The sequence below is a fragment of the Erpetoichthys calabaricus genome, chromosome 5 (genome assembly GCF_900747795.2).
Source record: "Erpetoichthys calabaricus chromosome 5, fErpCal1.3, whole genome shotgun sequence".
In the NCBI taxonomy this organism is placed as follows: Eukaryota; Metazoa; Chordata; class Cladistia; order Polypteriformes; family Polypteridae; genus Erpetoichthys; species Erpetoichthys calabaricus.
Window position 1 is genome coordinate 233,317,290 of NC_041398.2, and position 23,739 is coordinate 233,341,028.

Consider the following 23,739-nt stretch of genomic DNA (forward strand, 5'->3'; position numbering starts at 1 on the left):
CATTCCAAACTAGGTGAATGAACTTCATCTTGTACCAGGATCTGCCTAGACTTCATGTGATAACAATGGTGAAAATTAGCATTGAACTGATATCTTGGCAGAGGCCCCTCTGCAGACTTCTTGAGCCGGAATTTACAATATAGACTCGAGGAAGAAAAAAAGACCTATAATTCTGTGATGAACAGAAAAACTCACCTATGGGAAGCCACTGATTTTATAACTGGAAGGGACTTTAATCCAATCATGAGAAGTTCCACCTTCATTCGTAAATCAGTTACACACATCCATTTAGAGGATTCTATCAGAGACTCTCTCGGATTTCTCTAGGGCACTCCTCCCCAAAGGAAATTTGTCTGCTTTCTCCAAAATAACATCTCCCTGAAACCAGAACGCTGATGAATCTCTTCTTGTTGTGGACCAGAAAGCTGAGATCCACTCTGTCAAGCCAAATTTGTGTGTCAGATGTCTGAAAAGCAGCCACTACTTCAAGATGAGGAATTAAGCATCTAAACTCTTGTGCCAGAAAGAGTAATGCTTTCCCCTATGAATCTGGAGAAAACACTGCAGAAAGTGACCTGAGAAAAAGCACAGCACAGCATGGAAAAGGGGTCATGCAGCAAAGAGAAAGAGTGCACTGTAATGCAAAAAGATTCCTCTGCTTGAACCTGGAGTAGCAACAAAAGCAACAACTTCACACAACATGGGACATCACCTGTAGAGAATTGGTATTGTAAAATTATTTATTTGTGCTAAGATATATAAGATCTGTAAATATCAATATCATGTATGTATATATATACAGTATATATATATACTAGTCATTTAGCCAGTTACAATAACGGGCGTTAGAACAGTAGTGCATAAACATTAGTAGGAACAGTCGATATTAAATGGCAAGGGACTTTGACCTCATTCTTTTTGTTGGTCAGATTTTTCTTTCTTTCAGCCTTTCTTTTGTTGATGTTTACTTGCTGAGCTGACCGTTCTTCGTGGGCTGCTGCCATGTATTGTGTGTCTTTAATTTTCTGTGACAGTAATACTGTCTTGTACGGCTCTATTCAATAAGGGCGCGCACAAAAAGGCGAGCTTCAAAAGGGCGACCTCAATTTAGCGCGGCGAATAAAGGCGTTCGTAGATAATTTAGTTCAAATGGCTCTGGAATATGTGAAGAGCAACAAAGGTGCAGATCTTTATTTACACGCGCCTTTATTCACTGAGCCCAGTTGAGGTCGCCCTTTTGAGGCTCGCCTTTTTGTGCGCGCCCTTATTGAAGGATACCGTCTTGTACGTCCACTGGCTTGTACGCCCGTAATATACCTTTAGTTTCCTCTCGCAGTAATACTGGTTTGTATTTCCGTAAAACGCCTCTAACTTTCTCTGACAGTAATATCGCGCATCGCACCGTGCCCCGCACATGCGCACTTCACCAGAAGACACCCACACACGGACACCTGGACGCACACAGGGATTTTATATATATAGATATACACAAGACCTGAGGAGTGCCGGATTTTTGAAAATGCCGGATTTTGGATGGTTATATATGCTGTATACATTTAACAGAAAATGACTGTTAATGAATTAGTACTTCCACTTTCAATGAGATGGACAACGCACAATGTTTACGTTTTACACCACCTTTTTTCTTTGCTGAATCCATAATGGGGCTATACAGCAGCAAATAAATGATAAAATGAGAAGGAATGAGCAGGAATGCCTGTTAGCAGGTGCAAGCAAGACCCAACAACTGATTATCAACTACAGCGCCATCATGTGAATTTCCCCTTGGGATTAATAAAGTATCTATCTATCTATCTATCTATCTATCTATCTATCTATCTATCTATCTATCTATCTATCTATCTATCTATCTATCTATCTATCTATCTATCTATCTATCTATCTATCTATCTATCTATCTATCTATCTATCTATCTATCTATCTATCTATCTATCTATCTATCTATCTATCTATCTATCTATCTATCTATCTATCTATCAAAACATAAACAGAAACCTCCAGAAAACAGTGGTGCGCCAATGCGGTAAATTTGAACATGCACTCCGAAAGTCATGCTGGAAATCTGAAGGAACCAGATTATTGATGGCCGGATTTTTGAATGTCAACCTGTATATATATATATATCTTAATACATAATTTGCCTGCCGCCTCACGTCCGTCCGAAGCCGAATGCGCAGTCACCTTCTGCACAGCTGCCCAAAAAACCTTACGAGACTGACATCCAACCCCAACATCGCGGCAGGCGGCGGATTTATGGCCGCAAAAATTCAAAGAGAAAGGTGACTTCGATTGAAGCTCCACAGGCCTGAAAGGTGATTTCAACTACAGCTCGAGACCTAATTACGCATTCTGATTCAATTACGCATTCATTCAATACACCTATATCAGGTTTGTGGTGCTTATACTTATTACTATTCCATATTGTACTGGAACATTCATCATTCAATATTATACTATAGGCCTGGAAAATTCATCAACTAACAGTACAAGCCTGTACAGTAATGAGTAAAGCGGACTAAAATCATTACAAAACTACTTCTTCATTACTTATCATTTGTTCTTCATACACTGCTGACACAAACTTGTGCCTATTTCATCTTACGTTGTCGAAACGGGCTCTTTGTCTAGTATATATATATATGGTCGAAAGTTTTACTGTGAAATAATGCAAAGAGTACCCGACACGTGTTTCACCCTAATTCTGGGCTCATCAGCTGTACACACTCACTGCACCCCCCTCTTGGGGAACCGAACCTCGTACGTCAGCGCTAGAGGCGAAGCCTCTAACGTTGCGCCACTGCGTGTGGTTCGTTCATTTGACATATACATATATATATATATATATATGTTGCATAGTTTACTGTCAAATAATGCAAAGAGTACGCGACACGTGTTTCACCCTAATTCTGGGCTTATCAGGCGTACACACTCACTACACCCCCTCTCGGGGATTAAACCTCAGACGTCAGTGGCGAAGCCTCTTTATGTTGCACTACGGCGTGTGGTTCGTTTATTTGACAGCATGTAGATTGGGGTAATTACATTCATGACATTCGTAGTCTGAATCACAATCTGATTGTGCCCACCTTCAGTTGCAAGAAGATCATAGAATGTTACATAGTTTACTGTCAATTCAGACTACAAATGTCATGAATATATATATATATATATATATATATATATATATATATATATATATATATATATATATATATATATATATGTATACAGTATGCAGTTATCATACGAGGGACATTCAAAAAGTTTCTGCATTTTTATATTTTCGTTGGAAACAGTGAAGGCAGGAGTAGTAATTGGACATTAAAAAGTTGGTACAATGCTGGGAAAATTGCATCACAAACGAAGGTGGCTATGTAAAAAAGTGATGTGATTTGTTTTTGAAATCCTTCATACATATATTTAAAAAAAAGTGAGGAAACTTTTTGAATGTCCCTTGTATGTTTATAACGCTTGTGTTTATCAATAATTTGTATTATTCTGTTTCTAAGACAAGCATGCTTCAGTCACCACGATACTAAGTCTAAAGGCCAAATATTGCCTCATACAACAGAGAAAGATAAGTTAAATAAAGTAGGAGTTTTATTAATTATTCAATTAATTACTGCACTGCCAACGGTAAGACTGATAATTAATTGGCCAAGTTAAATCTCTCCTGATTTCCTACAAGAGGGACAAACATTAGTGAGGTGAGTTATAGTGTATTTTAGAGAAATCTGTACACATAAAAGAAATTCTGTTATGGCCCCACCACAGTTTTCATGCCAAAAAAATTCTACTGGAAAGGGGGTGAGTTTAACATTACTAGTGAACACTTCCATCTTTGGGATATGGAAGGGAACCAAAGAACTTGAAGAAAACCCAAATGGCTACAGGAAGAATTTGTAAACTTCAGGTGGAGTGATTAGGGCCGTAGATAAATCTGGGTCTATACAGAAGTAAGGAAAACCCAGAGTACCACAGTGCTGTCCATCAGGGATATATAGGCGGAGTGGTGGCTATGAGGTTAGGGATCTGCACTGGCGATCGGAAGGTTGCTGGTTCAAATCCCGTAAATGCCAATAGGGACTCTGCTCTGTTGGGTCCTTAAGCAAGACCCTTAACCTGCAATTGTTGAGCGCTTTCAGTAGTGAGAAAAGCGCTATATAAATGCAAAGAATTATTATTATTATATAAACAGTTGATGAACAACAAAAGATCAATGAACTTATTGTAATTGGGACGCAACACTACAATACACTCTAAATTATAAAGAACACTTACTTAACCTACTTAGTTATTCCAAAACAATTAGTCTTTTTTCCAGTTAAGTGGAAAGAAGTAATAGTATTTATTATAAGAGTGCTGAGGCTTTAGATATTGGATCCCCAATTCACACTGATCCTTAATTTCTTTAACATGAGGCAAACGTTAATGATATGGCTGTAAGGAAGGAACTGGATAAAAGGCCTGGTATCCATCCATCCTTTATGAAACCCGCTTAGTCACATGGACCAGACCCCAAAGGGAACAACATACAGTACATAACTGATATAAGACAAATGATCTAAAAGTTGCAGCTCTGTCAGCCTGGGCGCCTTTTCCTCACAGTGTGATCTGAATGCCAGCTGGAAAAAACAATCCTGTAATTTAATCCCTGAAAATTGTGTTTGGTAATTTGGTTCGCACAAACAAATGCAAATGTTATTATCTTGATTAGTAATTTAGCAGTTATCTCAGATGCAGCACTGCTTTTTATGTGTCAAGTTGGCACCTGTGTCATGGGCTCCACCTCTTCAGCAATTTTTAATTTTTAGCAGTCTGTTAGGCAGAAATTAAAAGCGCAGATACTTCCATAAATAGAAATGAAACGGAAGCATGAAAAAAAGGCACTACTTACAAGACACAACATCAGACACCCCTTAAAATGGCAGCGCTGCACTGCGACACCTACAATGTTAGCTTATTAAAGCAAGCCATTTTAATCTTTCAGACCCTGGATATTTCTCTCATTATTCACCTCACAATCAGTGCTAATCAGAGGCATGACCACGGGGGGGCTGGGGTGGGCACTGCCCCCCCAGAGACAAGCCATGCCCCCCCCCTGCGAAATGCTCTGTCTGTCCAATGAAAACCCTGGATAAGAATAACATTTGATTTTCAAAACTGAGTTGCTTTCCAATCGGCCCGTTTGAATTTGGCAGCGTATCCGTCAGTGTCTCCTCCACTAGACAGGCACCGTGCTGCTCACAGTTCACTTCGCCGCACATTTTGCAGCACGTTTTGAACTTGTTGACTGCATTCTTTAATTAAAACAGCGTATACGTTCCATTCTTCTTTTATTTTCTGGTTGGTAACACAAAAGGCTATGCATAGGTGGCTTATTAAAAAGCAGACATCTTCAACCTCTGTCCCCCCGCAAGCTGCTGGCTCCATGGCTGAGCCCAGCACCGCTGCTACCAACACGGAGCACAGCGCACCCACATCGGGAACTGAAACTCCAACAGATGTAGATAAGCCTACACAATCCTCCAGCTCTGTGCCCGTGTCAGGTACTACAAACCTCTGCCTTCAACAAAATATACAGTCCGGTCTGTCTGACTTAAATATGGATAGCCCATCCCAGACCATTTTAATTATCCCAAGCGCGCATTCGGAAAGACACTCAGATGTTTTAGTGCAAGCTGGTATCAGTCTCGACCATGGCTTGAATATTCTGTTGTCCGTGATGGCAGCTTTTGCTTTGCCTGCCGCAAATTTAGTGTTTCCAATTCGGACCGCGAGGACATATTCACCAAACACGGCTACACTAATTGGAAAAAAGCTCTAGAAAAAGACGGTGGCGGCTTCCACAGACACACGTCTAGTATCCCGCACGTCAAAGCCATGTCTGCATCACAGCACTCATCATTGGTGTGTGTTCAGCTGCATGCGAAAGCTCTTTCTCTACTTTGAACCGCATTCTCACTCCACTCCGCCGAACAATGCTACATTCAAGGAAGAGAAATTTAGTCGTTCTGGCATAAGAGAAAAACATCACAGAAAATCTAGACATGAATGAATTTATTTCAGAATTTGCCAAGAGTAACTGCAGACTGGTCCTGTAGATACTATCCAGGTTAAACGCTGGAAACTTATGTCCTATAGCCTCCCATGACTACAATAAGCCACGTTTCTGTTCTTGCTCTCATATGTTGTATACATTTGACTTTATTGATATTTACCTTGTAGATGTAGTTCTATATTTGTTCACAAAAAATAATAATATAAGTTCCATTGCCTCTGTTAATTTTATTGAACAATAGGTTATGCCACAATTTTTGCTTTTATATGTTATATAAAACTATGTTGTTATTATTATTTGACCCCCCTACAAAAATGGGGATAGATGACAAGCCAAATGCCCACCCACACATGATGTTCTGGTCACACCTCTGGTGCTAATTTTATTCACTGGCTGGCACAGTGCCATAGCAGTTAGTGCCACTACATCACAGATCCAGACACCAGAGTTTGCACAATGGAATGATTGCTCTGCTTGGTGTGTGGTTCTTCTCCAATTATTTCAGTCCCAGATTTGAATTCCACACTTGACCATTGCCAGGGTAGTGTTTGCACATTCTCTCCATGCTTTCAGAGCTTTTTATTATCTGTACTTTCAGGGTTTCCTCCCAAAGACATATGGAGACATGTGCAGAAACTTCAGGAAAACTGATCTAGATATCATGTTGACTCCAGAAAGAAGTGGGATTTAAATCTAGAATTCTGGACCTTAGGCCGATGGTAGTTCCATATGTGTTCTACTCCTTAATAATGCTCCAAATTGTACTCGGGAGTGACACTTAAAGATTTAGAAATCATTTTGTATTCTTCTCCTAGCATGCCACTTCATGGCACATTTTTAAATTCATTGATGACCTAGTAAGAGCTATTGCAGACCACCCCCTTGGTGCACGAATCGGGATTAACAAGCTCACTTAAGAACAGACAAACATATCATGCAGCACTGCTGACCACTTAGGTGGCCCTCCACGACCAACAATGGCAACCTGCAACCCTCCAACGACAACAAGCCTTACACGGACCCAGCATGCTGATGCTGATTTCTGAGGATTGGTGTGTGCTACTCTGTACCAGCAGTTAAAGTATGCAATCTGGTTGCCCATACCAGACCAACAGAGCCTCAATTCCAATCAGAGGCAGATTAACTGACTTGGGATCCCTTAGGCTGAAACTAGCTTTGGGCGGCCCACAACCCTCCTGTTAATACAAATGGCCCACCTCTCTGTATCTTACCATCAGGTAGTGAATCACAGCAAGTTTGAAATACAAATCACTGTGTGGCACTTCATGCACACAACATTGTATTTAACATACCATTGACATACCAGTGTAAGAATATATAAAGGGCCATAGAAATGTGCCCCATTAAACACCAGTCTGGCTTTTAGACCAACCATATGATATCAGAAACAGTAATGAAGTAATAAACAGTGTGAATCAATTACAAACAACACCATATCAGCAACAAGGTCACTTCCGCCAGCCTACACAGTGGCCTTACACTGTCTGGCCAGTCAACCCACAACATCCACAAAGTCTCAAGTGAACACAAAATAGCACAATATACAGTGCATCCAGAAAGTATTCACAGCGCATCACTTTTTCCACCTTTTGTTATGTTACAGCCTTATTCCAAAATGGATTAAATTCATTTTTTTCCTCAGAATTCTACACACAACACCCCATAATGACAACGTGAAAAATGTTTACTTGAGATTTTTGCAAATTTATTAAATATAAAAAAACGGAGAAATTCCATGTACATACAGTAAGTATTCACAGCCTTTGCTCAATACTTTGTTGATGCACCTTTGGCAGCAATTACAGCCTCAAGTCTTGTTGAATATGATGCCACAAGCTTGGCACACCTATCCTTGGCCAGTTTTGCCCATTCCTCTTTGCAGCACCTCTCAAGCTCCATCAGGTTGGATGGGAAGCGTCGGTGCACAGCCATTTTAAGATCTCTCCAGAGATGTTCAATCGGATTCAAGTCTGGGCTCTGGCTGGGCCACTCAAGGACATTCACAGAGTTGTCCTGAAGCCACTCCTTTGATATCTTGGCTGTGTGCTTAGGGTAGTTGTCCTGCTGAAAGATGAACCGTCGACCCAGTCTGAGGTCAAGAGCGCTCTGGAGCAGGTTTTCATCCAGGATGTCTCTGTACATTGCTCCAGACATCTTTCCATTTATCCTGACTAGTCTCCCAGTCCCTGCCGCTGAAAACCATCCCCACAGCATGATGCTGCCACCACCATGCTTCACTTTAGGGATGGTATTGGCCTGGTGATGAGCGGTGCCCGGTTTCCTCCAAACGTGACGCCTGGCATTCACACCAAAGAGTTCAATCTTTGTCTCATCAGACCAGAGAATTTTCTTTCTCGTGGTCTGAGAGTCCTTCAGGTGCCTTTTGGCAAACTCCAGGCAGGCTGCCATGTGCCTTTTACTAAGGAGTGGCTTCCATCTGGCCACTCTACCATACAGTCCTGATTGGTGGATTGCTGCAGAGATGGTTGTCCTTCTGGAAGGTTCTCCTCTCTCCACAGAGGACCTCTGGAGCTCTGACAGAGTGACCATCGGGTTCTTGGTCACCTCCCTGACTAAGGCCCTTCTCCCCTGATCGCTCAGTTTAGATGGCCGGCCAGCTCTAGGAAGAGTCCTGGTGGTTTCGAACTTCTTCCACTTACGGATGATGGAGGCCACTGTGCTCATTGGGACCTTCAAAGCAACAGAAATTTTTCTGTAACCTTCCCCAGATTTGTGCCTCCAGACAATCCTGTCTCGGAGGTCTACAGACAATTCCTTTGACTTCATGCTTGGTTTGTGCTCTGACATGAACTGTCAACTGTGGGACCTTCTATAGACAGGTGTGTGCCTTTCCAAATCATGTCCAATCAACTGAATTTACCACAGGTGGACTCCAATTAAGCTGCAGAAACATCTCAAGGATGATCAGGGAAACAGGATGCACCTGAGCTCAATTTTGAGCTTCATGGCAAAGGCTGTAAATACTTATGTACATGTGCTTTCAATTTTTTTTATTTCTAATAAATTTGCAAAAATCTCAAGTAAAGTTTTTTCACGTTGCCATTATGGGGTGTTGTGTGTAGAATTCTGAGGAAAAAAATGAATTTAATCCATTTTGGAATAAGGCTGTAACATAACAAAATGTGGAAAAAGTGATGCGCTGTGAATACTTTCCGGATGCACTGTACGTCCATACCTTCATGAGCTGTCTATTCTGGTGTTGTCTGCAGCAAAATTCTTTGTTTTCTGTGAAATTCAGTTCTTGAAGGGGCTTGTTTTCAAAGGACATGAATGTTACACTAATGAGCCTTTACTGTTGCACTATGTACCTCAGTCTATTTTACCTCAGAGCCCATTTTAATAAACAGCACTCTTCACTGGCATTAGTGACAGGTAATCAGGGATGGACTGGCATCAGAAATTGGCCCGGGACTTTTATTAAGACTAACATACTACAACTGGACAGACACCAACTGTTCCTGCACCCTTCAATGCAAGTGCACATGTAATTCTCTATTCATTTATAAGTAAACTCATGTAGTGCAATTTCAGTCCTCAGGTTCAATCCTGGACTCCCATGCAACAGGTTTTTGTTTCAAGCAGATTCACAATCAAGTAATTATTTTTACCTTTTATTGATCTCATTGTCCAAAGACATGCCAGTTAGGTGGATTGGCGATTCTAAATTAGCCCTAGTGTGTGCTTGGTGTGTGGGTGTGTTTGTGTGTGTCCTGCGGTGGGTTGGCACCCTGCCCAGGATTGGTTCCTGCCTTGTGCCCTGTGTTGGCTGGGATTGGCTCCAGCAGACCCCCGTGACCCTGTGTTCAGATTCAGCGGGTTGGAAAATGGATGGATGGATGATCTCATTGTTTAATTATCTGGCCGTTATTTCTTCTCCAGTTTTAACAATAATAATTAATAAAAGTGCAGTAATGTAATAGTTACATGTATGAACAATTAAGAAACATTTGTAATTTTGCCTTGTCTTTAAATATAGTAGAGTCTCGCTTATCCAACCTTCCCTTATCCAACATTCTGTATTATCCGACGTCCCACCGCAAAGAAAAAAACAAAAAAAAACGCATCAATCGGCAACAAGAACTGCAAGTTGCGAGCGTGAGCATAGTCTATTTTTTGTTGCTAGGTTAATTTTTTCAGTAAAATTTTTCTGTTGTTTTGTTGTAAATCATGATTACAGTGGATTATGTGGCTGGCCCTCTCTGGCGTGCGTGTCTCTCACGTGCGTGTGTGTGCATGCGTCTCTCTCGTGTGCGTGTGTGTGCGTGCGTCACTCTTTTTCTCGCGCGTGTGTGTGTGCGTGCGTGTGTCTCTCTTTCTCTCGCGCATGTGCATGTGTCTCTCTCTCTTGCGCGTGCATGTGTCTGTTTGTGTCTCTCTCTCGCGTTCTCTCTCTAACGCTGCACAAGGAGAGACTGAACACGTGAGGAAATCATCGGCGCGCACAAACCGAAAGGGAAACTGGCTTGTTCCTATACCGAGTGTGTGGTCGGGCACAGAGGCAAAAGTTTGGTGAACATTTTGGTCATAACCCGATTTCTACGTGTTCAGAGATGTTCGTGAACTGAGGTTTCACTGTATTAGGCTCGTAATGTGTAAAATTATAACATAGTTTGACGTTTAATAGGCTTTTTCTTAACACCTCCCATTATCCGACATTTTCGCTTATCCGACGATCTGCTGGCCCGTTTATGTCGGATAAGTGAGACTCTACTGTATTTAACTTTGTTTTCTTTTTAATTCTGTGGGTTTGCTCTCTTAATCGAATGTATCTATCTATCTATCTATCTATCTATCTATCTATCTATCTATCTATCTATCTATCTATCTATCTATCTATCTATCTATCTATCTAAATATCTAAAACTGATGATATGCACAACAAACCCCAGGGCCAACAACAATAAATTGGTAAAGGCCTGCGGCTCTCTCAGTGTTACCCACTTCTGCCCTTATTAGTAAAGGCTGCATAAGCAGAACATTCAAAGGAACAAAATATTACAACACAAAAAAGAAAAAAAAGTATGCATCTAACATACACATTCTTAATTTATTCTGTAAAAATTTAGCATAACTAACTTGTAATATCTGGATTGATACTCTCCAAAAAAAGATATACCTGCAGCTGCTTTGTCCTCCTTCCTTTCCCCAGCTCTCTCCTTTATCTGATGCTTACAGAAAAAAGTGAATGTGTGAGGATCTAACATGTACACTGTGAGGTTTCAGACCGAAATAAATGTCTGTTCATTTCTTTCCAGCTAATGTTACCTCCACTCTATGTATTATAAAATAAAGTGTAAAACTGTTTAGAAAATTAAATGAAACTGAATTATGATGTTGTCTTCGACACACACCTAATCATTCGATGTATCATTCAATACTACGCCCTACTAATGTACTGTACGCCAAGAATTTTTATATTGTATTTTTACAAACCATTCCGAGTAAATTTCATTGTACTGACCATTTCTACCATAGACCAGCAGCTTCCGTACGTCAACATCACCGCCATATTGCGAGTGGCACTGCTGTGGTATGAAGTAATGAATAATGAGCTGCTTGGGATTGTACAAACCGCTGTACACTGCAAACCAGATTCCGGGGGATTACATTTCATAGGTAAGGCTGAACAATTGTTTTGGTTATATTTGGCCATTAGAAAATCTCGTTTTATAATCTTAGCACTCAAGGTCACCTTACAATAAAATTAAACAACATTAGTAAAATTAAAACAAGACAATGATAAATCAAAAAGCAATAATTAGCAAACAAACAAAGATAACTGTCAGTAACAGTGCAAAATTCACAATTGGTATACCAGTCTGAAAAGATAAGTTTTGAGGGCAGTTTTAAAATGTGTTATTGAATCGAGCTGATGTATATGACAGGGTAGAGAATTCCTGAGTTGAGGAGCACTAAGAGAGACGCTCGCGCTCCCGTAGAACAGAGTTTGATGTGCGGTACAGAAAGTCGAGCTGCAGATGAGGATCTGAGTGAGTGAGCGAGCGGGAGTGTAAGTCTGTAGGAGATCAGCGAGGTTGTGGAGAGCTTTAAATGTTAAGAGCAGTATTGTGTATTGTATTCTGTACTTAACAGGGAGCCAGTGAAGCTGAGTGAGAAAAAGGTGTAATATGTTCAGTAGATTTAGAACAGCAGATTATTATCCTGGCAGCAGAATTTTGAAGAAGTTGTAAGCGATGGATAAGTTTTTGTGGGATGCCAGATAGAATAGCATTACAGTAATCTATACGTGAGGTGACTCGGGCATTAACCAATACTTCAGTACTGTGTTGCGTAAGAACAGGACGTCTAGAAATGTTTCGGAGATGGAAGAAGGCAGTCCGAGAAATGTTACTTATATGGGAGGAATTATTTAATAATAATAATTATTATTATTTAATAATTGCCATTATTAATGTATAAATGGATATAAATAATTGCATGTAAACGATTCGCCAAAATCTGTTGTATGTAAACGATACTGTTTTAAACGTTATTGTTTTTTCATCAGATAAACGTCTACCTGTATTAATTTAAATGGCACATTTGCCACTCGCAATATGTATCGTGTCGTCTGGGCAACACAGTGAATGCGGCGTCTATCTATATACAGGTATGTCTATGATTTCTACACTCTGCGCCTGTTGCAGCCTGTTGTGCATAAATCGCTAATTGGTTTATTTCATAACGTTCCTTTCGTGCATTTCTCTTGCTCGCATCGGTGCGGGGCGGGCAAGAGTTAGTACAATCATGTGATTGGACAAACAGGTTAACGGAGGCTGCAACGTCAGCCAATCGCATCGCCTCTCTCCAGTAGTATCAGTGGATATTATTGCCTCTCTCTCCCTCTCTCGCTATTAAATTCTTGCGGCTCGACGGCTCAGCACGCAGTGCACATGCGGTAAGGTTTGTCACGTTAGTACCAATGGGCAGTCCATACCTACAGGTAATTCAAGGTACAATCGTAAAGTAAAACAAATAATCCAATTATGTGTTCTGCGGTGGGCTGGCGCCATGCTCGGGATTTGTTCCCTGCCTTGCGCCCTATGTTGGCTGGGATTGACTCCAGCAAACCCCCGTGACCCTGTAGTTAGGATATAGCGGGTTGGATAATGGATGGATGGATGGATAATCCAATTAGGTTTTTTTTCTTTAGACGGGAGCCCTAGTTAGTTGTAGCCCCTAGGCTGCAACCTAGGTTAGACTATTCATTAATCCTGTCCTGATTGTTATGATCCATACACTTTGTGGCTGACTTACTCCCAATCGAAGCCGCAAGTGGGCGCATAACTGGTACTGTGTGATGGTTAGCACCGTACGGTGCCAAAATGGTTGACTGTAAAGGGAAATGGTTCAGTTTGTACCACTGACCCACTGTGTGACCTCGAGTGACTTGTTTCACCATGATTATAAGAATATTTAGATAACAAATATGCTATCCATCCACCCACTATCTCTAACTAATTATTCAATTCAGGGTCACAGCTATCACACTATGCACTTATTATTTATAAATCTCCTTGCATAAAAATGACAGCAAAATAGATAAATGTAAAGTATGAATAAAGGTTAATCAATTCCTCCACCATTTTCTCTCAGTAGTGCCACTGGAATGTTAAGTGTAATGGAGGTCAACTGTCCTCATGAACGCCTAAGCAGCTGTCAGGTTCCAGAAGTACAGTGCAGTTCACCAGCAGTGCTCATTAAGGTCATTTTTTCAGCGTTGAATGTATAAACAAGGAAAATTAATCTCCTTCATGATTGTCCTTTCCACCGCTCAATAAGCACTGCTTACACCTTGAGATCCATTATGAAGATATTTTTGTGTCAGTCTTGGAAGGTCAGTGTAAATAAGTTAAATTGCATTCGGCATTGTGTCTACTTGACGTTGGCCTTTGTGTCTGCATTTCCATTTTTGAAATTACATGCTGGTTCACCTCTTTATTCAGCTTTCATTACCATGCTTTGTGCATGGCTAGATGAATTATTTAATGAATTAAGGTCTCACTTCTCTCCTCAGAGTAAACAAATTGGAAAACCAGTCCGTCTTGTTACTTAAGCTGCCTTCAGACTAATGTAACATTTACAACCTCAAAGCCACTTAATCTAAATCAGGGTTGCAATGTTCTACAGCCTGTTCTGGCAGAAACCATCTCCAGACGCCAGTCGATCACAGGACCCAATAACATACACACATGCAGACACCTCCACAAGGACAAATATGATTCAGCAATTTAAGGCCACCATCTTACTGCATGATGTTTCCAGTCATTTTCAGTCACCGACTGAAAATTTACAAACCTTGTGAAAAACCTGTTTTCACTTTGTCATTTTGGTTTACTTAGCATAAATTGATGGACAATAATGGCAAAGTTATCCATTTAAAATTAAATCTACAACTCCATAAAGTGTGCAGAAATGGAAGAGTCCAAATACGTTCTGAATCCACTGTACAGTATGTGACGTAAATCTTCTGTTTAAATGTGAAAGGCAACTAAACACACAGATTCTCTGCTTTACAGTTCAGATTTAAACTATTTTCATCTGAGATACCATATCTGTCACAGACAGACACATCTTGTATGTGACCTGCATTAAACACTAACACCAGAATTTTCTGGTAAGTGCCGCACACTCCCCAACAGATGCTACTTCACTGTTAATGCAAGTTTTGTTTTACTTCTGCATTGAAAATCACAATGGATGACAGGAGCATTTCAGTTATTCCATCCTCCTGACGCAGAGTGGGTGATCAACCAGCACACAAAGAAAAGTGGTCTCCTAGGACAGCGGTTCTCAAACTGTGGGGCGTAACAAAAAAGGGGGGGCGAATGTTACCATATGTGACGTAATTTCGCTATTCGTAGGGAAATTTTTAACTTGTAGCCTTGTATCGGCAGCAAAAAATATAGGAATAAATTTTATTAGGGTTTCAAAAAAACATTAGGGAGGCGCAATTAAAACGTTTATGAAAACTCGTGTCGCAAATACTTAAAGATTGAGAAACGCTGTCCTAGGGCAACATTTAATATTTTAAAGGCAAGACTTATTTTTTTTGTCATGCCCGTGTCTGCCCTAACTGCTGCATGCATTAAATTTGTTTCAATTTGGAGATATACATTGACATCAGGCTTGCTGTGTTGAGGCATGCAGACTTGTAAATTTACAGTTATGCACTCTAAGGCCACTATTTAGTAGAGTTGCACATTGTCATCATGCCCGACCATGGCAGCAATCATTTTACTTTCTGTATTATGTTTTTGTAATGCTTATGCTGGAATCTTTGTCACTGAGTATCCTTAAGAAAAGGATAATTGTCTGTGTATCTGTGTGTTAGTCCGGGGTTATTTCTCTGTTATATGCCATTTGGTATGGGATTTGTAAAAGCAATGCTAATGCTTGTGATGCACCATCTATTGGAATGAAAACTTTTATTACAACATACATTACAAAATACATTCCAATAGATCAATGGTGAGCAACGCAGTGCCACAGTGCCTGCAGGTTTTTCTTCTAACCCAATTGTTTAATGTGAAGTCACTTATTACTGATAAAGCACTTTTTGTTCAAATAACATTTTTCTTCTTGATTTTTGTTGTCTTGCTTGCTAAGATTTTGAACTTTTAATTGCTTTTTTTAGTCTAAAACAGCTGCATTTACTGTTTTTAATGGCTCTTTTTAGCAATAAGATATAAATGACAAAAAAACAGCAGATCTCCATCTAGCTTGCTTCCAATTACACCTGTGTGTATTCATCATGCATTATTTGGTGTAATAAAATACTTAAAAGAGCACCGAAGAGACAAAAGTGAAGGAATGAAAATTACTTAACCTCTTGTAGATGATTGTCGCAAAATCGCTTCAAACTGCTTCTCGCCTCAATGCAGCCGAAGTGGCATACTGTATCCTGCCAGTGCTGGTCCATACATATTTGATACGTACCAAAGATTGTATTGGAAGCACTTGTCATGCCATCTGGCAGTCGTAGTGAAAACTACATCCGCCTGATGGAAAAGAAGTGTTGGTGTGGCCATGCACGTGGATTTTGGCTGCTAATTTCGAGAAATTATCCAAATTTGAGGAAAGTTGTGCTAAGATAAGAATACATACCAGCTTATTGTTTGCTTGTGTGCTATATTCAAATGAACAATCTCCACTTAATTTAGCAGCTGCTTGACAGCAAAAACACAAATAATTTCTTTTTTTTTATATAATTGTAAATAAATTTAGGCAACAAGGGGTTAATGGTTTTAGGCTTCAAATAATTTAGATAATACCAACGGAAAGGACAGAAAATCTACAATATAAGAATGGCCTGACATTGCAGAGTTAAAAAACTAACAAGCCATGAAATTAAATAAGATCTGCTATTGGCAAAGGCTGGTTTCTAATTAAGGACCCGGGTTAGAACAAAAACCTGACATTGATCACCTCTGCAATAGATGATACACTACAAACGTTAATGATAAATATCCTGAGTTCTAGGTTGATTGCTTAGATTTCAACATGTTTTGGATGGGTAGCACTGCTAGTCCTGGATAAATTTACTTTATACTGCTTTCATGAGCTCTTTTGTTATTTAGTTGTTTAAGCTTGTTATGTTTTTGGATTGCTTGTATACCTTATGGCACATGGACTGATGAGGTCTATATATGCACTGCCTTCTTAGAGGCTGTAGCCTGCGTCCAGTGAGCTGCCAGAATCCACACATTCCTGGTAAAACATAATGTCTCAGTCAGACCCTGTATAGGAGCCCACCTCCTCCAATTTAACACAAAATCAAACTTGCTTGATTAGGTTTGATTTTGTCGTGGTGAGGCACAGATCACTATGACTAAATCACTGGGGGCATTGCAGAAATGGTGGTTGTGGGGGCACACTGTGACTTTTCATGACTTGCTTTGATTACAAGTGAAAATTGCTTGGAAAATCATGTAGTGTGGTGCTAGCTTCATAAATCAATAGGAACAACTATGTGTGCTGTGGGTAAGGAATGCATGCAGGGTGTGCTCTCAATTTATTATGGTGGGTCAGTCAGGATAGAAGTCCAGAGTCAGTTTTGGATCCTTGTGGAATGGTGTGCAGTGGAGAAAGGTCATTGTAGTAAAAACTAATCATGAAAAACAAACAAACAAACAAAAAACAAAATTATAAGCTTTTATAATCCTGATGCTCTTCAATGCTTCTTACCAGCTGCCTAACGGATAAGTTCAGTTTCTATCTATCTATCTATCTATCTATCTATCTATCTATCTATCTATCTATCTATCTATCTATCTATCTATCTATCTATCTATCTATCTATCTATCTATCTATCTATCTATCTATCTATCTATCTATCTATCTATTTTATAGTGTCCTTCTTATCTATCTATCTGTCTGTCTGTCTAATGGGTAAGATTGATACTTTTCAAGTTGAAGTTGCTGTATCTCTCCTCAAACATGGTATATTTGCATTTTCTATACAAAATTCTGTTTCAAAGTCCAGCAAATTTTATAAATTAATATAAAATATCTTGCCTGCACTGATATTTTACATTTGAGTACATCATACATTTCAGTTAATGGGTCACGTGTTAAGCTGGAAAACAAAATCCTTAAAACTTACCAAACATGTCTATTTGTGAAGCCAAGACACTTGTCAAGTATTAATCTGCATCTTGTGATTACAAAAACATTGAAAAATATCTTATACATTTAATTTTTGAACAAAAAAAACACCAATTTTATGAGATTCAGTCATTTCAAAAGAAGACCAGCTGTACACCCTACCTCAGTGCTTGTCATCCTCAGCAATAATCTTTCACCCCTGTGGGGTGTGGCTTCCTCTGAATCAGACCAAATCACAATAAACTGTTTGTACCACATGATTGGTTTTGTTTTGATTTACTTCAGTATATATGTGCGAACTCAACACAAGAGAACAGGAAACTAATCCTTATCTTGAGAAAACCAGAAATACGTGATAAAATAATCATTTCCAGATCCCTTTTGTTGTCAAAAACATGTGTCAGAAACATGAACAGAATGCATGTTTTCTTTTATCAAAACTCAAAGAAGATGTATTTGGTTAAGTTTCAGGCTTTTATTTTTTGATGGTGCTTCATGCCCTATTTCCTCCATTGCAAAGCACCAGTGCAGGCAAGATATTTTCTAAATTTATAGAAATTGCAGGACATTGGAACATACATTATTTTTGCATGGCAGAAGCATATACTGTATATCATGTTTGTGAAGAAATCACTTTGACTTGAAAAATTCCAACCTTATCCTTTAGATAGATAGCAGAATATAAAACAGGATAGATAGATAGATAGATAGATAGATAGATAGATAGATAGATAGATAGATAGATAGATAGATAGATAGATAGATAGATAGATAGATAGATAGATAGATAGATAGATAGATAGATAGATAGATAGCAGAATATAAAACAGGATAGATAGATAGATAGATAGATAGATAGATAGATAGATAGATAGATAGATAGATAGAAAGAAAGAAAAGGCACTATATAATAGATAGATAGATATGAAAGGTGCTATATAATAGATAGATAGATAGATAGATAGATAGATAGATAGATAGATAGATAGATAGATAGATATGAAAGGCACTATATAATAGATAGATAGAAAGAAAATGCAGTATATGATAGATAGATAGATAGATAGATAGATAGATAGATAGATAGATAGATATGAAAGGTGCTATATAATAGATAGATAGATATGAAAGGTTCTATATAATAGATAGATAAATATGAAAGGCGCTATATAATAGATAGATAGATAGAAAGAAAATGCAGTATATGATAGATAGATAGATAGATAGATAGATAGATAGATAGATAGATAGATAGATAGATAGATAGATAGATAGATAGATAGATATGAAAGGCACTATTAGATAGATAGATAGATAGATAGATAGATAGATAGATAGATAGATAGATAGATAGATAGATAGATAGATGGCACTTTATTTGTCCCCAGGGATGATTTTGGCTTTTTAAAGAAGCTCAATAAAATAATAAATAAATATTGTTATATTACAACAAACAACAAACCCTCTCTCAAATGCACACAGGAATGACTAAAAAGAAAGAAAACGTCTGACCTAAAAATAAAAAGTGCAGTCACCATACTGCAAACATTTTAAGTCTGGCTCCAGATAAATGTTTGGTAACATGTACAATACTTACAGCAATGGTTGTTGACTGTCCCAAAATTTGATTGAAGAATGCCAAAATATTTATCCAAAAGGTGGGGCCATCCATTATTATCTCCTAAAAGTGTTGAAAGAAAGAGAAAATATTCAGTTTTCTCAAGCATCTAGTAATCATTTTTCTGAGTTATATGGAGTGTGGACCTATACCCAAACAATATGGTCCAAGACACTAAGAGACACCATGTGAGAAATCAGTCCTTCACAGGGCTCACTAATGTTTCTAATAGAAGGACTCATATAAATTTGTCATTCTAACTAACTTATAGGTAAGTTTTTGACAGGTGTGAGAAGGATGGAGCACCCAGACAACACCCAAGATATGAAGAATAATGCACAGATAGTGACCAGGCTAGGACCTGAATCCAGGTCACTGATGCCGTAACTACTATACAACCCTAACATCTTATGAAGCATATAAAGAAACATCCATAAAGCCAAAGACAAATTTATTGATGTCCTTACAGCTCATTGAAAATGTGGTGTATGCCTTTTTAAAAGTGACTAAATGAAAAACAATTGTCTTGTGTATACCTGCATGCCTTTGAAAAGGAATTGAGTAAAGCAAAGCAAGTATGAAAAGAGATCAAGCATTACTTATTCTACAAAGGTATTCTAAAATGGCCTGGACATATTTGTTGGTACCCTTAGAAAAGATCATAAATAATTGGATTCAAGTGATTTGTCAAACTAGCTGTTTTCCTGGATTAGTATCCCACACATGTCTCCAATCATGCAGTCAGTCATTTAGCCAACTTGAATGGAGAAAAGTCATCACTCTGCTGTTTGGTATCATCTGGTGTCCCACGCTGAACTTGGACCAGAAAAAGCAAAGAAGAGAGATGTCTGAGGAGATCAGAGTGACAATTATAGACAAGCATGTTAAAGACAAAGGCTAGACCACCATCTCCAAGCAGTTTGATGTTCATGTGACAACACTTTCAAATATTATTAGGAAGTTTAAGGTCCATGGGACTGTAGCTAACCTCTCTGGACAGGGCTGCAAGAGGACATTTGACCCAAGAACAGGTATAAGAATATTGAGAATGGTAGACAAAAAGTCAAGGACAACTTCCACAGGAGATACAAGCTGAACTCCAAGTTCAAGGTCCATCAGTGTCTGATTGCACCTTCCACCTCTTTATTAGGCTCAATGGAAGAAAATCCAGGAGGATTCCACTGTTGAAATAAGCCAGAATGGAATTTGCTAAAATGCACATTGACAACCCACAAGGCTTCTGGAAGAATGTCCTTTGGACAGATGAGAACGGGGCTTTTTGGCATGTCACATCAGCTCTATGTCCATAGACAAAAAAAATATAAACACCACACTGTGAAACATGGAGGAAGCTCATTTATGTTTTGGGACTGCTTTGATGCCTCTGGCATGGGGGAGTTTGAGTCTGTGCAGGGAACATTGAATCTCAAGACTATCAAGTCATTCTGGAGTGAAACATACTGCCCAATGTCAGATAAGGATAAAGAGCCAAACCACACAGCTAAAAGCACCCAAGAATGGCTAAGAACAAAACACTGGACTATTCTAAAGTGGTCTTTCTAAGAGCCCTGATTTGAATCCTATTGAACATCTATGGAAAGATCATTTTTATCCATGCTATTTTCAGTTGTGTTATTAAAATATTCTCTTGAATCAAAACTCTAAAGCAAAGTGTGATTTTTGTTAAATATGGAATCAACAATGATGGGTGCCAATTACTTTTGTCAGCTTCAAGTTCCAAGTTATTTCAGAGACAATTGTGAGTTCTTCTGTTTTGGTGGAGGAGTACCAAAAATTTGTCTGTATTATAAAGTATAGATAGAAAGCTAAGAGGCAACATTTTTAGGTCAGTGAAGTTAGGAAGCTCCTTAGGTTAGCATGCACAGCTCAGGTTTTCTTCTTCTGTTTAACAAGATGCTGTCAGGCATTTTTCCCACTTGATCTCTGAACCGCTTGTGTGTTTTGCACTTTCTGTGTGAATCCCACAACTCAATGACACACGATTCAGACTGAATGCTTAATACTTACAATTAACAATATTAAATGCATGTTTGATTCAACAGAGGAATTAACATATCTGGGGAGTACGCCCATTAAATACCAAAAACCCCTAATAACTGGAGCATAAGGATTGAAGGGAACTAAAGGGTTAAATTTGGGTGGAGTGGTGGCTCTGAGGCTAAGGATCTGCGCTGGTATCCCGAAGGTTGCCGGTTCGAATCCCCGTCAATGACAAAAAGAAATCCTACTCTGCTGGGCCCTTGAGCAAGGCCTTTAACCTTCAATTGCTCCAGGGGCGGTGTACAACGGCTGACCCTGCGCTCTGACCCCAAGGGATATGTGAAAACTAACAAATTCCTAATAAAAGAAACTGTATAAGGCGAAATAAAGAACAAAACAAAAAAAAGAAATAAATAAACGTGGCTTAAAGTTTGAGCATGTGAGCTTGATTTTTCCAAGGTTAGAATGAGGTAAATGAGTAGCGAACACCCCTCTAGAAAGTGAGGATAAACTAATGGGGAAGTCCAATCACCCCTTCTATGAAGTGATGCCAAAAACAATAGAACAGTCCCCAAAACACCCCTATTAGCAAAGTGACATTCAGATTAATGGGAGAGTTAAAAGGAGTCAGAAAATACTGGTGGCACTGGGTGATTAGATGATATAATAAAGCTATGTATATTAAGAGTCAGATGATGTGATGTATTAGATGAGGAAATGGTGGCAGAAAAGCATGAAAGCAAATGAATTGTATGATTGGGTGCTCACTCCATGGAATGAGACATTTGTGCACATCTATGCGCAAATAAAGAATTGTTCTGCATTCTCATCTGGTCTTCTTGAATGACTTCTTTGAAAATTGAAGAAACTTTTGTCCACAAAACAGACAGACAAACTTATATGTTCTATTTTAGAGGTTCAAAACACACGTGTTTTTTATTCTTCATCGATACATTCTATGCATTGTACTTCCAGCTGCATGCTCATTGGTTCTTGAATTTCGCATGCAAAATGGCCACTCCTCCAACCAAAAAGAAAATCAAACCTGATTTTATTGTAGCCAGTCACACACTGGGTGATCCCAGTCATTAGGTATGTCACATTAGACAATCGGCTTCACTAGAGCAACTGCCGCAGAATGGCTAAGATTATGTAAACAAAGGCTATGACTGAAAATCACCCGAAAATTCATGTAATGTCTTTACTCAAAAAGGGATCACATGGAATAAAAAATAAAGAAATCTTCAATAGCTACATTCAAAATTATGCAAAAGGTGAGACAAATTTGTTTCTTTGATAACTTTGAGATCAGATTTATTTGGACATGAAGACTGAGCAGAGGTAATAAAACCTCTCATCCAGTGTCCATGAAGAGCTATAAGACAACAAAGAAAATCAACAGAAATAAAGGTCAGTTAAACAATCAATAACAAAGGCTAAAGGTGGAAAAGGCACCATAAAAAAAGGCAAATGATTTCTTGTGAGGTATTCAGGTAATCAATGACTACAGAATAAAATAAACCCGCGCCTGCTGATGGCACCTCGCTTCCAAAACTCCAGTATGTATTGTGCTGCAGTAACGTAAGAGACAACTACACTTGCATCCTGAGCTTCTCTTTGCCATTCAGGAGCACAACGTAAGGCTGTTTCTAGGCATAAAGTACAACAAGAAAGCATGTAGGTCATTGAAATCCTGTTCAGGTTCAGCCTGTTTATATCTTCACAGTGTAATGGACTGGCATCCCGACCAAGACTGAACAAGGATCCCTACCCAGCCAAGAGGCCAGTGCAATGGAAGGACCGGAGGAGATAAGTATGGCTGAACATTTTTTCACCCAATACTCCAGGTGGAATCTTGGAAAGTGAGAGGATGCCTGAGGAGTGGATAAGAAGTGTACTGGTGCCCATATTTAAGAATAAGGGGATGTGCAGGACTGCAGTAACTACAGGGGAATAAAACTGATGAGCCACAGCATGAAGTTATGGGAAAGAGTAGTGGAAGCTAGGTTAAGAAGTGAGGTGATGATTAATGAGCAGCAGTATGGTTTCATGCCAAGAAAGAGCACCACAGATGTGATGTTTGCTCTGAGGATGTTGATGGAGAAGTTAAGAGAAGACCAGAAGGAGTTGCATTGCGTCTTTGTGGACCTGGAGAAAGCATATGACAGGGTGCCCCGAGAGTAGCTGTGGTATTGTAGGAGGAAGTCTGGAGTGGTAGAGAAGTACGTAAGAGTTGTACAGGATATGTACGAGGGAAGTGTGACCGTGGTGAGGTCTGTGGTAGGAGTGACGGATGCATTCAAGTTGGAGGAGGGATTACATCAGGGATCGGCTCTGAGCCCTTTCTTATTTGCAATGGTGATGGACAGGTTGACAGACGAGATTAG

The 23,739-nt window shown here is 39.2% G+C and overlaps 1 protein-coding gene across 1 annotated transcript in view; it reads right to left on the reverse strand.

The window, feature by feature from the left end:
* Positions 1-23,739, reverse strand: part of rxfp1 (relaxin family peptide receptor 1) — a 182,970-nt gene that overhangs the window by 125,631 nt on the left and 33,600 nt on the right. Inside the window, exon 3 of the mRNA XM_028802659.2 lies at positions 19,331-19,414. Within this exon, the coding sequence (XP_028658492.2) occupies positions 19,331-19,414 (84 nt within the window). The remainder of the gene's footprint in view (positions 1-19,330; positions 19,415-23,739) is intronic.